The sequence below is a fragment of the Lepidochelys kempii genome, chromosome 23, assembly GCF_965140285.1.
Source record: "Lepidochelys kempii isolate rLepKem1 chromosome 23, rLepKem1.hap1, whole genome shotgun sequence".
NCBI classification, from domain to species: domain Eukaryota; kingdom Metazoa; phylum Chordata; order Testudines; family Cheloniidae; genus Lepidochelys; species Lepidochelys kempii.
Genome location: NC_136402.1, coordinates 1,558,312 through 1,572,170, shown reverse-complemented (window position 1 = coordinate 1,572,170; position 13,859 = coordinate 1,558,312). Strand labels below are relative to the sequence as shown.

Here is a 13,859-nt window from a genome sequence, read left to right as displayed (position 1 = left end):
GTCAGGCGGGGTTTTCCAGCGCCGCATCCCAGATTCCTGTTTTCCGCAAGGGAAGTGGGGTTTGCCCAGAGGAATCAAATCGTCCGGGTTCCAGGAAAGTCCGCCCAGGCCCGACAGCCATGGGGTGGGGGAGGGGGGTGCTGAGCAAGGGGGCAGAGATGGAGCAGATTTCTGATTTCTCCCCCCCCCACATGCCCCCGACTGCCATGAATCCCCAGCAGGCCCCCCAGAGACCTCAGCCGCTGCACGGTCTCTCTCCCCCACTTCCAGGGTCTGAAGCGGCCCTGGCAGAGGGATGCAGCCAGCTCTGAGGTGGGGCACGTCAGGCAAAGTGCAGCCCCACGCCCCGTCCTTGGGGCAGAAGAGGCCCCAGCGCCCTTTGTCCAGGCTCTGGTGCTGTCGGGTCTGCTCCCCTCCTGAGCTTTATGGCAGGGCGGGAGCCGCTGATAAGAGCCAGCTGCAGCCACCAGCTTCGAGCAGGGACCACAGCGGGGGAAGGGCAGCAACAGGAACGTGACCAACATCCCCTCCCCACCCCCAGGGGGCAGCCTCTGCCCTGCACTGTGTACCCCACCCCGCTCCCAGAGCTGGGGCAGAACCCAGGAGTCCTGGCTCCCAGCCCCCCACTCTAACCAGTGGACCCCCCCCCGAGCTGAAACAGAAGGAACCCAGGAGTCCTGGCTCCCAGCCCCCTGCTCTAACCACTATTCCTGGCCCTCCTCCCCAAGGGGCTGCCGGCACTAGGTGTGGAGTGACAGTCATGGTCCCCTGGAGCCCCGATACAGAGCTCAGTCTCTCCCCATCAGGGGACCCCGGCAGACTGGCACCCGCTGGCTGGTCCTGCTCAGCCCGGCGCTAGGCCCCGGGTCCCCCTGGCTACGGGCTCAAGGGAACAGAAGTGAACTGAGAGAGGCATCTGGCAGTGGGGAGACGGGGAGAGGGGGAGCCAGGACTCCTGGGTTCTCTCCCTTCCTGGCCCTGAAGTCACTGGCTCCTTCCCACCCTGGAGCACAAGAGCTGCTTCCCCACCCCCCACCCCGGGGCGCTGCCCTCCCTTCCTGGTCTAACCGGGCACCCACCCTGGGAAAACCCGGGCGGCTGGTTATCAGGGGCCTGCCGGCTCTCACCCGCAGGGACGCCCCACGGGGCCCTTCCCCAGGGGAGGGGCAGCAGGTGGTGCAGAGAGCCCTGGTGCCCCCGGCTCTTCGGGCCAGCACCCGCACCGCAGAGGGCACCGGTGGTTCCCCAGCCCAGGGCACGAGCAGCCCCCTGCCCACAGGGCCCAGCTAGAGCCGGGGGGTCCCTTCCGCCAGCAGGGCTGGGACTCAGGGCAGGTGGCGGGGGTCAACTTCCGGCTCTAATCCAGGCTGGCAGGGGCAGCCTGGCCCAGTCCCTGAGGTCTGCAGCGGGGAGCTCCCTGGGCATCTTTGCCAAATGTTGCACGAGGGGGCCCTGATCTCAGTCGGGGTCTGGGCAGCGCCCGGTGTGACGGGGGTGCTGAGATCTCCCTGGGTCTGGGCAGTGCCCAGTGTCACGGGGACACTAGGCTCAGGTCAGGGGGGAGGGGCCCTTGCAGACTGTACCGTAATCCCCCGTTCAAAGCCCTGATTGACCCCCCCCCCCAGCGCTCGGCTCCCCCCACACAGCAGCTCCCCTGGGAGCTCCCCCAGCGTTTGCAACGGGGAAAGAAACTTTATTGGCTCAAGACATTTTAAAAAAAGAAAGAACAGACGGATGGACGGACGGACAGACAGACCCCTGGCTTTGCCCAGGGTTATCACAACAGCAGCTGACACCCACCCCCAACTGGGATCAGAAACCAGCAGTCCTGGGGCAGAGCTAGGGGAAGTTATGGGGGCGTGGGGCAGTTCAGCAGCACACCCCCGCCCCCCCCAGCCAACTGGGGGGACCATGCTGCTGCCGGAGGGGGGGAAAATAGATCTCAGCTCCCCCTCCACACAGGGAAGCCAGGTTCCTGCACGCACCGCCTGAAGGGGATAAAATCACCCATTTGCCCTTTGCCGGCTGCCTGAAGCCAGTCCCCCCATACAGCCCACAGCCCCCCACCCTGCTCCCAGTGGGAGGGCACAGGACACCCAAGGACATGGCTGGCACAGAAGGGGTTAAGGCCTCAGGAGGGGGCGAAAGGGGATTTCTCCTGGGGTCCCCATGCCATGGGGTGGGAGGGGACCCTGGGGAAAACCCCCTTTCGGCCAGGGATGTTTTTATACTAGTGCAAAGATAGCAGCGGGCAGGGGAGGGTCCCGGAGCGGGCGCAGACCCCCAGAGACGGGCCCCTCAGCCTGCTGCACACAGGGGAAGCTCTGGTCCACGGCTGCAGCTGACCAGAGCCAGGGTCCTGGCTGGAGAGGCCGCTGGGGGGAGGGAGGGCCCGGCTGAGCCCCCCACAATACGGGCAGGGCGGCCACGGTGCATTGCACCCCCCGTGCCCCGGCCATTCCCTTCCACAAAGTGCCCAGCAAGGGGGAAGGATTTAAACCCAGCTGTGGGGCCGGACCAGGGCAGTTGAGGGGGTTCTGCGCCTCCCCAGTCCAGTGGGGCGACCCTCCTGCAGCGGTTCACTCCCTGCCCCGTGCAAACCAAAATCCTCTGCAAAAGGGGCTGTGCTGGGAGGGATTCTCCCCCACCCCTGGCCCAGGCAGGGGTCAAAGCCCCAGGGCTCCCCAAGACAGACTGTCCTACAGGGGGGCAGCTTGAGGGATGAGATTCTGGCTCCCCCCACAGCAGGGAACCAGCCCTGCTTTGAATTCGGACCCTGTGGGCCTTTGTGGAGCCAGAACACTGCCCCGGATTGGGGGGGCCATGCAGATCGGCAGCCCAGGAGCACAACCTACATGGAGCGGGGTGGGGGCGTCTGGAGCCCGGCACAGCCACCCACATGGCATGGGGCCGTCTCCATCCTGCCAGCAAACACCCAGTTCAGCAGCAGCCCGGAGGCTCTTGAATCCACGCCTGGATCGAGTTGCCTGTTCTCAGCGGGAGGGTGGCCCGGGGGAGAGCACCGGCTACCGCACACAGACGTACTTCTTCCACCAGGCCTTGGAGAGCGCCCGCACCTTGCTGGCCGCGCTCCGCGCCCGCCGGCCCCGGGCCTCGGCATGCCGCAGCCCCGCAAGGATGGCCGTGTCGAACACCTCCTTGAGGTTCTGCTGGGTCAGCGCCGAGCACTCCACGTAGCCCACGGCCCCCACTTTCTGGGCCAGCGCCCGGGCCGCCGGCTCGGCTACCGGCTTTTCCCGGCGCCGGGCCAGCTGGATGAGCACCTGGACATCCTGGCGCAGGTCGCACTGGGTGCCCACCAGCAGCAGGGGGGCAGTGGGGTGCAGCCGGCACAGCTCCGGCACCCACTTCTCCCCCACATTCTGGAAGGAGGTGGGGGCCACCACGCTGAAGCAGAGGAGGAAGACGTCCGCCTTGGGGTAACAAAGCCGCCGCAGCGTGTCAAACTCGTCCTGGGGGGGGGAGGGGAGGGAGTGAGTGCTTCCAGCCAGCCCCACGGACCCACCCAGCCCCCACCCTGGTGTCCCTGATGTGTGGGCTGGGGCCCAGGGAGAGAACCAACTTCCTCAAGGCCACACATGGAGTCAGAGGTGGATCTGGAAATAGAACTCAGGCCTCCTGGGTCCCAGCCCCCCTGCCCTGTCCCTGAGCCAGGAATAGAACCCAGGAGTCCTGGCTCCCAGCCCCCCTGCTCTCACCAGTAGCCCCCACTCCCCTCCCAGAGCAGGGACAGAACCCCGGTGCGCAGGGGGCTGGAGGCTGGCAGAGAGCCACAGAGGGGGAGCTGGGCAGGTTCGTCACTTCCCCAGCACCCCCCGAGCTGACCTGCTCAGACGTGCCGAGGGTTGACCAGCTGCTGGGAATGGGTTAAAGGGAGCTCCCAGCTGGGCCCTTACCTGCCCCGCCGTATCACAGAGATGCAGCCTCACAGGGGCGCTGTCCACCTGCACCACAGCTGCAAGGGGAAGAGACCCGTTACCCCTGGAGCCAGACCCTCCGTGGACCACCAACAACCACCCCCCCTCCAGCCCCAGGGACCTTACGCTTCTCAAAAACAGGTCAGTGGCAAAGCTGGGAGAGAACCCACCTCCGCCGCTCTAACCGCTACCCCGTCCCCCCAGTGCTGGGATAGAACCCAGGAGTCCTGGCTTCCAGCCCCCCCTGCTCTAACCACCAGCCCCCGCTCCCCTCCCAGAGCTGGGGAGAGAACCCAGGAGTCCTGGCTTCCAGCCCCCCCTGCTCTAACCACCAGCCCCCGCTCCCCTCCCAGAGCTGGGGAGAGAACCCAGGAGTCCCGGCCTCCAGCCCCCCCTGCTCTAACCACCAGCCCCCGCTCCCCTCCCAGAGCTGGGACAGAACCCAGGAGCCCGGGGGGGGTCCCATTCTGGGCAGCGGGGCGGGCAGAGCACCGAGGGGACGCGGGGAAGGACCGTGCGCTCCAGGGGGTGGGAAACCCCTCGGCAGGTCCCCGGGGGCTGGAAGCGGGGTCGCGGCCGGAGAGGCCGGGCGGAGGCGGGGCCGGAGAAGGGCCCCCCCGCGGGACCTACCCGAGAAGCGGTCCAGCGCCGTGGGCACGTAGCGGGCCGGGTACCCGTTGGCGCTGTAGCTCACCGCCAGGCTGGTCTTGCCCACGGCGCCGTCCCCCAGCAGGACGCACTGCAGCTCCAGCCGGGGCGGGGGCGGGGGCCGGTGCGGGGGCACCGGGGGCGCAGGCGGGTACTCGGGCAGCAGCTCCTGGGGGGCCATGGTCCGGCCCGGGCGCCTGGCGGGGAGGGCAAAGGGGGGAGCCGCGGGGGGTCGCCAAAGCCGGCTGCGCCCCGGTGCGCCCTGCGCTCCAAGCCGCGGCGCGCTGCCCCGCGCGGTGGTTTATACCCCGGCTCATCTCCATCGCCCCGCCCCAGGGGGCGGGGACTAAGCGGGGGACACGCCCTGCATCCTGGAGGAGGTGGGGCAAAAGAAGGGTGGGGGAGGGGAGATGCGCTAAGTGGGGGGTCCTTGCCCAGAGCTTGGGAATCCAGCTCCCCCTGCCCAGCGGCTCCAGGGACCCTGGCTGAGCTGGGCCCTTGCTGGACACAGGGGACCTGGTGGGGCCTCGGCCTGAGCCCCGCTACTTCCCACCCCTCCCCCACAGGGCTGGGGCCTGAGCCCCACTACTCCCACCCCCTCCCTCCGGGGCCTGCCCCTCCGCTGGGTGTGACCATTTGTCAATGCTGCCCAGCCCAACACACCCCCACCCTGTTGTGCATTAATAGAGAACGGTCCCTCTCTGCCGCGAGCCCCCCCCCCCCCGGGTGTTTTGGACACCGCAGCACATCTGCGGGGGCTTCACGCCTCCCCCATGCACCAGGAGCAGAAACAGGAAGAAGCCTGGTGCGTGTGCAGAGCACATCACCTGTGTTTGGAAACAGGACACGGTGCCAGGGCGATCCCAGGGCCGGGTCAAAAGGGCTCCAGGCAGGGCCCTGGCTTCAGAGAGCTGCTTATGGGAGCCGCGGCCCTGCAGTTCCCACAAACCCCCCTGGCAATCAGCCGCCAGAGAGCTCGAAAACCGGAGACGGGGGAGTAGGGCTCAGCATCCAGCCCAACAGGGCTCTGGTCTGGGTCAGGGCAGCTGGGACAATAGGATGCTGATTTTGGGGTGGGATCCATGCAGCACCCAGGACCCTGGCTGCTGGTCAAGTTCCTTGGTGCTATCGTCATACACACCATAAATCTGCACCCCACCCATCCCCGTTTTTTGGATGCCTTCCAGATTTTGCAAGGTGAGACCCATGCGCTCGCCCGGCCAAAGCCCCGCTAGCCAGGGGGCAGAGGAAACATACCAACTAAAGGGAAGCCCCTCCCCCCCCGCCTTTGCCCCCAGTTCTCCAGCCTGCTCACAGCCCACCTGCCAATAGCCGAAGCCGGGATCTGCAGCCCGAGCGGCTGCCTGAAAGGTCCCAGTGACCCTGGGCTGCAGCAATGGCCCCTCGGCTACCGCGTTAGCTAACCCCCACAGTGAATTAGCAGTGCAGGGGGTGACACCCTCTGTCCCCAGCGCCAGGGCAGCCCCAGGGAGACCCCCACATGCCCCCCTGCAGCAATCCCCCTACCATGAGCTAGAGAGGACCCTGCCTCCCTGTCTCCTTCAGGCCCCACCTCTGCTGAGCCTGCCAGCTGTAACAAAGCCTCCCCCCAGACCCCTGGGGGGCCACTCTTGTGCTTTCACTTTGAGAAGGCAGGTGATAAAACTAGTTGGCACTTGTCCCACAGCCCCACCCCTCCTCCCTGGGTGGAGCAGGGATCAGAAATGCCCCTCACCAAGCCATGCCCAGCCCCTTCGGCGAGCCCCCGGCCCTAGCTCCATGGGGGGGAAGGCCACGGTGCGTGGCACAAGCAGGGCAGTAGAGAATCTGGGGCAGGGTGTACGGATGAGATTTCTATTTCCAGCCCGCTGCTCCAGGGGGATGGCGCTGCCAGCACCAACTCTGCGGCAGCAGCTCTGCAGCAGCCCCCCTCCCCATCCAAGGGGGGGCAGGAGGGACAGGAACATTCCCAAGTGCCCCCACCTAGCTGGACACTGGGGAAACCTCCCCTTCATCCCCAGGGCACCCCTGGGTGCTGCCCCCCCAAGCCAGTCGGGTCTCACTTTTCAAGCCAGTCAGGTGCCCAGCTGGCCTGCGCCAGCAAGAAGCCAGGCAGCTGGGGCGAGGCTGCAAACAACTCCCCCACCTCGCCCCATCTAGGAGAGCCGCTGCTCCTGCTTCCTCCCCAGGGAAAGACGGGGGCCAGCAGGTTTGCTGCATGGGAGTTTATTTAGGACTGGCCCCAGGTGGGGGGCAGTAAGGGTGAAGCTACAGCGAGCTGCCCCAGGACCAGAGCAGCCAGCGGGGGCAGGAGGAGGGGGGTGGGGAATTATTGCTACAGCAAAGGAAATTCACTTCAGCACCAGGCCCTGGGCCCAGCACTAGAGCTGCGGCGCCCAAACGGCTGTGCTGGGATCCAAGCGAGCGCCGGGAGCTGGGGCCAAGGCAGGACTCACTGGCAGGAGAAATCCCATTGCTGGAAGGGAAGAGAGCGCAGAGATCAGACACTGGCCACCGGGGGAGACAAGCGGAAGGAGTCCTAGACCGGGGGGAGAGAGGAGACGGCAACTAGGAGCCAGGATACCTGGGTTCTATCTGCAGCTCTGGGAGGGGAGAAGGGACTAGTGGGTAGAGCTGGGGGAGCCAGGACTCCTGGGTTCTATCCCCAGACCTGCCACCCCTGCAGTCTTTCCCCATCTCAGGGGCTCACTGCCCTATGGGTGGAGCAAAGATGCCAGCCGCCCCGCATGCCATGGTCTCCAGATGGTGGCAGCCCCCATGGTGTGGGTAGCCCCCCCCAGCAGTAATTGGGTGCCCACCTGCTGCAGGTTTGACTACTCACATCGGTTTTGACCTCCACCTTCCCTGGCTTCAGGTACTGGCTCTCCTGGACCACGCTGCTGGGGAAGAAGCCCAGGCGGGCAGGGTGCTCCCCGTAATAATCCCCCTGCACCTGCGGGGAGGAGATTGGGGGGGGGGGAGCTTAGCCTGGGGTGCCACAGAGCTGCAGCCTGGGCAGGGCAAACTCCCCCACCCCATGAAGCCCCCCAGCCCTGCAGGGACCAGCCCCGCAGCAAACATCACACAGGAGCCCACCAGCCTGCAGAGGGGCACTGGGCTGAGATGGGAACCGGTGCTGGGGGGCTGACTGGCTTGGCCTGGTGATTTGGAGAAGCAGGGGTCAGGCCCAGCCTTCTGTGTAGCCCTGGCTCCTGCTCCACCAGGGGCTGATGCCCCAGCGGAGCCAAGGGAGCCCGTTTCTGAGCTCTCGCTTGCCCCACCCGGCCGGCCAGCGCCCAAAGAAATCCCCCACGCGCCTCCAGCCACTCACGCTGCCGCCCCAGAACAGCCGGCCGCGGCCCTTCAGCTTGGAGAAGACGTAGACGACCTGCCCGCGCTGGATGGTCATGAAGCGGCAGTCAGGGGCGATGTAATCCTGCACGGCCACCGCTATGGAGATTGGATCTGGGGGGGGGGCGGGGAACGACACACACACGACAGACAGAGGTCAATCCCTGGGCCTGGACACTGCACCGCCACCAGCCCCCCACCCTGTCTCCGCACCACTGCCCCCAGCCCCAGAGCATGGCACGGCCCCGCCCTGCCCCATCCCAGCGCCACGGCCTCAACCCCCGTGCCTGCCACCCCCCAGGGCACAGCCCCGTCTGCAGCCCCTTAGCCTTGGCACTGCCCCAGCCTCCCCCCCGCACGCTTACGGCTGCAGTCGGCATCCGCACACAGCTTCTTCTCAGCCAGCTTGCCCAGCTGCCGGCCCCCCTGCACCAGCCCCAGCAGGGCGCACAGCAGAGCGGCCCGGGCCCAGAGCCGGCTGTTAGCCATGGTAGGAAAGACGCAGCTGCCCCAGGCTCAGACTGTCCCCACAGGGAGGGCAGGCGTCCTGGCTGCGTTTCTAGTCGCCGCCCTGAGCCCTTTTCGGAGATCCCGGAGCGGCTACCCCACTGGATGGAGCAGTGCCCACTCATTCGGCAGGGGGCCCCCTTGGCAGTGCCAAGCTTTGCCTGTCCCTAGGGGGCACCCTTCCCGGAGTCAGGGGGGGGCCGTGCTGCTGTAGGGGACTTACAAGGCAGCCCTGACGCACACGCGGCTGTAGGGGGGGGGGGGGGGACTGTGCTGCAGCAGGCACCAGGTTTTGGATAGAACATCGCCCCTGCGTCCTTCTGACAATTCCAGCTCCCCCAGTCCTCGGGGACGCCCATCCTGGAGACCAGCCGGGGCACCGCCATGCTCTGGCCTCGTGGCTCTCCCAGGATAGGGCTGGTCACCTCCGACTGCGTAGCGCGGCTGCTTTGGTCCACCCCAGAGGGGGCTGCACGTCCACAACAGACAAGGAGTCTTCGTGTCAACTTGCCAGGCCACTCAGAGCGGGAGGAGGGGAGACAGAGACCCATCCCTGGGCAGCGGGGCACAGCCAAGTCACCAGGCTCAAATTCTCTCCCCCGTCCGCTCCGCTTCTTAAACAATCCAGTGCCACAAACTCAAGCTGGGAGCGAGGGCAAGTGGGGCCGGGTGCTGACGCAGGGGCCAGGGGACTGGCTCTCGGGTAACATACTGGGCCCATTGTCCCCAGCCCGGCTCCCCACAGCTGAGGCCTATAGAAGGGGCAGTACCACCAGGATCCCAGAGAAGGGGAGGAGAGTGAGGGGCACTGTCCAACCCCCCTCCCCCCTGCCCCGTGTCAGAGGGGAAGCCAGGAGGGGAGCCCCCTGACGCCCCCCCCAGGTCAGAAGCTTCCTGTGTCAGCGGTGGGATCCCACTTCAAGCCAGGTGGCACCCGTACTAGCTCCTGCCAGCCACCAGTTTCCTGTACTCTGAGCTTATGCTCTGACTCAACACATCAGACCCACCCCTGCCAGGGGCTGGGTCTCACCCATGGGGGGCTGCTGGGAAGTGTCTGACCCCCAGCAACTGCCGGGCTCCTCTTGGACAGTGAGGGGGTGAACAGGCTAGCTCTGAAGCCAATGAGGGAGGCAGGCAGCCACTTCTGGGGGCGACCTCGGTAGTCGAACCCCGGCCACCGGTGATCCCTCTGCCACACTGGGAGCAGGACTGGCAGGGCACAGGCCAGCTCCCCCGCCCAGGCACCCTCTTCCCAGCATGCAATGCTCCATCCAGCAGTGCATCCTGGGATCTCTAGGCTCTGTGTTAAAGAAGGCAGGGACAATCTGCTCAGTCCAGACCCAAGCCACCCCAAAAGGCTCCTGGGATATTGGTGGGGTAAAGCCAGAATTCACCACTTTCACAATCACCAGGTTGGTAATAATTCCCATCAGCTCCCGCCAATGCCCAGTCCCTGCCAGGGGGCTTGGCTCAGAGCCACCTCTCAGGACACTGGGTAAAGGGAATCAGACTCCTAGGTGGAGAATCCGCCCGGGCGATTTCACCCCGCCCCCCCGGGAACTCATCCAGGAACGGCCCAGCCACATCACAGGGAGGTCACAAAGTTTTTATTACAGGACAGAGAGCGCCAGGTGCAATGTCTGAGCAGCAGACTCTGGGTACAATGCTTCCGGAGGGTTTTCGCTGCCTCTAGCCGCCCCCGTCCCCACCCCACTGTACCAACCATCCCGCCACGAACCAGCTCCAGGCTCATCGCACACACGGGGATCACCAGCTGGCGGCGCTCCAGAGTCACTTACCCACTCCGAGCAGCCAGGCAGCGCGGCATGCAGGGGGGGGACGCAAGTCAGACACTTCCCCGCTGTCAGTTCACAAGGCTCTGGGGAAGGGGGCAGTTTGGGGCTGGAAATCCGGCCGGCCCTGAGGACAGACTTACCTTCCAGGGAACTGGTAAAAAAACAGGGGGGGGCCTGGCTCAATCAGACACTAACTGGGGGGAGTGGGGAGGGGCAGTTCTGGGCCTGAGGGACAGTTCTGGGCCCGGGTGGGGTCTTCACTTCTTGGCAAAGGAAATCTTCATGGCGTTGCTCTGTGTGATCTTGAAGCCCTGGAGGGCGTCACGGGCGGCTCCGGCCTGCACCTCGTTATCAAACTCCACGAAAGCGATGTCGTGCCGCCCGGGCACCAGGCGCACCTCCTTGAACCCCGGGAACCTGAGGGGCAGGATCCGGCTGTTAAAGGGGACAGGCCCCCGGATCGCTCTGGCGCCCACCCCTGCTCCCTGGGCCTCCCAATCCCCTTGCTCCCCGCCTCCTTCGGGCCACCCACTTCCACCAAGGTTTGGCACCCCCTGCCTCGGCCCATCAGCCCCCCGGTCAGCGCTCCCGGCACCCTCAGAGGGCCCTACACTCACTGATTGAAGAGCATGGACAGCATCAGCTCGTTGGTCTCCTCGGGCAGGTTGGTGAGGAAGAGGATGTGATTGGGTGGGTTCTCAGAGAGCTGCGAGGGAGAGAGCGGGGGTCAGGCCGGGAGCCCCGATGCTGCGAGCGGCGCCCGGAGGGGAGGGCCAAGAACCCTGCAGGGTGGCTCCAGCCAGACGCACACAGCAGGGGCGGTGCCCAGGCAAGGCCACCCTCCCCCTGCCAGGGCAAGGGCCCCCCCGCTTTCCATGCACAGGAGTCCCCCGGGACTCAGCATCTCTGGCTTCCCGGCTGAGGTGAGCAACAAGCCAGTGGGGACGACTTACCCCTCCCTGAGGGGTCCTGCGAGTTCTCTTCCGCTAGGCACTGGAGTCAGTACCTTGAAGGGGAAAGGGCCTGTTACCCCCAAACCCCAACCCCAGCCGGAGGTTTGCCCCACACCACTGAGTCCGATGTGACATGGCCATTGCTGCCGGAAAGGAGCAGGAGCCAGGCCAAGCTCTGTCGTACTCACCGGCTGGGTAGGCGGCATCTGGCCAGGCATCATCTGCTGAGGGGGCATGGCCCCTGGCGCGATTCCTCCTGGAGTCATACCGGGTGGGGGGATCATACCCGGAGGGGGCATGTATGGAGGCTGGCCTGCCATGTGGTGCATCATGCGAGGGGCCTGGTTCATTGGCGGCATCCCCTATGGGAGAGAGCGAACGCCCAGCTTCACAGCAAGATCCTGGGGCGGGGCTGCCTGGGCACAGTCCTGGCATTCACACCAGAGTCCACCGCTGGCCACAGAAGCCTGGCAGTCACAGAAGCCAACCAGCAGACCCAGCCCAACTCCCGAGAGCAGCCCGGGACAGACCATGCTGGCTGCCCCACGCCCCTCGCGCCGGCTGCCAACCGGCCACTGCCCTGGGGCAGCGTCCGTCAGAGGTGCGGCTCACGTTACTCACAGGGACGGCTCCTTGCACTGCGCCTGCCACCGGAGCAGCAGCCCCAGGCATTTGTTTCTTGACCACGGGCGTCTCCGGGCCTTTAGGCTTCCTCTTCTCCCGCTTGCGGTCACGCTCCACGTAGGTGCCTTTCATTTTCGAGATGATGTCGGAGTCCGACTTGGCATACTGGATCCTCTGGGGGCGGAGAGAGCTTGTCAGGGGGAGCCTGGCCGACCGGGCAGTTCCCACGGCACCTGCCAGACGGCTGCCCCCGGCCCAGGGCAGCACTTACCATCGGCTTGTCGTAGAAGGGGAACCCCTGCATGGACCTCAAGGCGTTGGTGGCGCTGCTGATTTCCTTGAAGATGACAAAGGCTTGACCCCGCATCTTGAGGCTCCGAGACACCAGGATATCCAGGATCTGGCCGAACTGGGAGAAGATGGCGTAGAGGGATTTCTTCAGCTCTAGGGGAGAGAACCGGAGCGTTAGGCACACAGATCAGACGGGGATGGAGCTCTGCCGCGACGAGGAGCTGGACGCAGACCGGGCGACTCCTGTGGCCTCGGACAGAGGCTCTCACCCCCCACGTCAGAGAGAGGGAGCCCACAGCACTCAGTTCTCCTCAGCCAGACAGCAAGAGGAGAGCAGGAGCGGGGCAGGGAGAGCGGGTCCTCCAGACACCCCCCCTCTGGCGCTAGCCCCTCAGCCCAGCCGCCAGCTGCGGACAAGAGCTCCCTCCCCTGGGAGCTGGCTCACCATCCTTCTTGATCTTCTCATTGAGGTTGTTGATGTAGATGGTGTGATTGGGGCGGGTTTCCGGGACGGCCATCCTCGTCGGCCCTTCGCAACGGCGGGGTCTAAGGAGAAGAGACGGTAAACTGAGGCGACCGTGCAACGGCGCCCCCGGCTGCGAGGCTCCCAGTGCCGCAGCGGCCGCGCGACCCCCAGCGCGCGCTTCCGGGGCGAGGGCCAGGGAGAGACGAGCACAAGGGGCGGGAGGCAGCGACCCCACGCGCTCCAGGCTCGTCCAGGCGCAGGGGTTACGCCCACCCCACAGCACCCGCAGGAGGAGCGGGCCCAGGCGCCAGCAGAACGGAGGCCGCCGGCGCCATGCTCAGCAGAGGCAGGCTGTGACGAGGGTCTGGGGCCAAGACCTTAATGGGGGGGCCAAGACCTTAATGGGGGGGCCAAGACCTTAATGGGGGGGCCAAGACCTTAATGGGGGGGCCAAGACCTTAATGGGGGGGCCAAGACCTTAATGGGGGGGCCCACAGCCTGGGGTCTAGGGCACGGACCCCCCACAACGCAGCACCAGGGGAGCCCACCAGCCTGGTTCCCGGCAGCTGCCAGTGCCGCCAAGTCCTGCCACGGGTGCCAGGCCTGGCCACAGCGCCTCCCCACGGGGGCCCCCCCCCAACAAAGACCCCCCCACACACACACCGGGGGGCAGAGAACAGGCCCCCTCCCCACCCCCAGGGGAGCGCTGACGGGGCCCCAGGCCCCGCTCACACCGGGGAGAGGGGGGAATAAAGGCTGCAGCCCTGCAACCCCCCCCCCCGTAAGACCCGGATGTGGGGCTCCGGGGGGCGGGGCCCGATAAGCCCCGCCCCCCAGAAGGCCCCGGTCGCTGCGGCCCGGCCCCGCCGCCCAGACCCCGGCCATAGTGGGTCACACAGGGCGGGCCCGGCCGCCCGGCCCGATCCCGCCCGGCCCCGCGGCCCGATGGCGCCGCCCCGCCGCGGACCCTCACCGATGGAGTCCGCAGGCCCAGGCCTCCCAGCGCCGCCCGCCGCCACAAGAGCCCGCCGGGAGAGACGACCACGCCCCCTGGCCGCGCGAGCCACTCTCGACGAAGCAGCCTCGGCCTCATGAGCCTACCAAAGGGCGTCTCGCCTTCCCCGGCCAATGAACGGGCTACGGCCTCGTGCCCGGGAGGCCAATCAAAGCCGTGTCACGGCTTCTAAAACGACCAATCAGAAGGCGGTGCTCCGTCTTTATCCCGCTCCCTAGGGCAATTCGCATTCGGATTGGGTGTTCCGCTCGGCAGTTCCCGCCTTCCTCA

The 13,859-nt window shown here is 66.4% G+C and overlaps 2 protein-coding genes and 1 pseudogene across 4 annotated transcripts; all 3 read right to left on the bottom strand.

Moving 5' to 3' along the window:
- Positions 1–1,672: 1,672 nt before the first annotated feature.
- Positions 1,673–5,126, bottom strand: LOC140902347 (rho-related GTP-binding protein RhoV-like; annotated as a pseudogene). The gene is made up of 3 exons (XR_013634956.1): positions 4,569–5,126; positions 3,918–3,976; positions 1,673–3,473 (listed from the first exon to the last, which is right to left on the bottom strand). The product of XR_013634956.1 is annotated as a rho-related GTP-binding protein RhoV-like (transcript).
- Positions 5,127–6,796: 1,670 nt separating this feature from the next.
- MIA (MIA SH3 domain containing) lies at positions 6,797–8,611 on the bottom strand. The gene is made up of 4 exons (XM_073322349.1): positions 8,303–8,611; positions 7,918–8,051; positions 7,429–7,539; positions 6,797–7,062 (listed from the first exon to the last, which is right to left on the bottom strand). Exons 1-4 carry the CDS (start codon positions 8,424–8,426, stop codon positions 7,039–7,041), a joined length of 393 nt encoding a protein of 130 aa, XP_073178450.1. The 5' UTR covers positions 8,427–8,611; the 3' UTR covers positions 6,797–7,038.
- A 1,424-nt stretch (positions 8,612–10,035) lies between these two features.
- On the bottom strand, positions 10,036–13,655 carry SNRPA (small nuclear ribonucleoprotein polypeptide A). 2 transcript variants are annotated; one of them, XM_073322348.2, is made up of 7 exons: positions 13,548–13,655; positions 12,554–12,654; positions 12,089–12,261; positions 11,815–11,991; positions 11,382–11,555; positions 10,858–10,946; positions 10,036–10,657 (listed from the first exon to the last, which is right to left on the bottom strand). In XM_073322348.2, exons 2-7 carry the CDS (start codon positions 12,624–12,626, stop codon positions 10,498–10,500), a joined length of 846 nt encoding a protein of 281 aa, XP_073178449.1. In that variant the 5' UTR covers positions 12,627–12,654; positions 13,548–13,655; the 3' UTR covers positions 10,036–10,497. The 2 variants fall into 2 exon arrangements, with proteins under 2 accessions (XP_073178449.1, XP_073178448.1); XM_073322347.2 differs by lacking the exon at positions 13,548–13,655 and adding an exon at positions 13,238–13,358.
- Positions 13,656–13,859: the final 204 nt, after the last annotated feature.

Bases quoted from the DNA above. Each gene is read 5' to 3' on its own strand.
- SNRPA (XM_073322348.2), bottom strand. From the start codon at position 12,626: ATGGCCGTCCCGGAAACCCGCCCCAATCACACCATCTACATCAACAAC. The intron at 12,262-12,553 runs GTGAGCCAGCTC...TCTCTCCCCTAG, and splicing joins TGAGAAGATCAAGAAGGATG to AGCTGAAGAAATCCCTCTAC. The intron at 11,992-12,088 runs GTAAGTGCTGCC...CTCCGCCCCCAG, and splicing joins CCTTCTACGACAAGCCGATG to AGGATCCAGTATGCCAAGTC.
- MIA (XM_073322349.1), bottom strand. From the start codon at position 8,426: ATGGCTAACAGCCGGCTCTGGGCCCGGGCCGCTCTGCTGTGCGCCCTG. The intron at 8,052-8,302 runs GTAAGCGTGCGG...CCCCCCCCCCAG, and splicing joins TGCGGATGCCGACTGCAGCC to ATCCAATCTCCATAGCGGTG. The intron at 7,540-7,917 runs GTGAGTGGCTGG...TCCTCCCCGCAG, and splicing joins GGCTGTTCTGGGGCGGCAGC to GTGCAGGGGGATTATTACGG.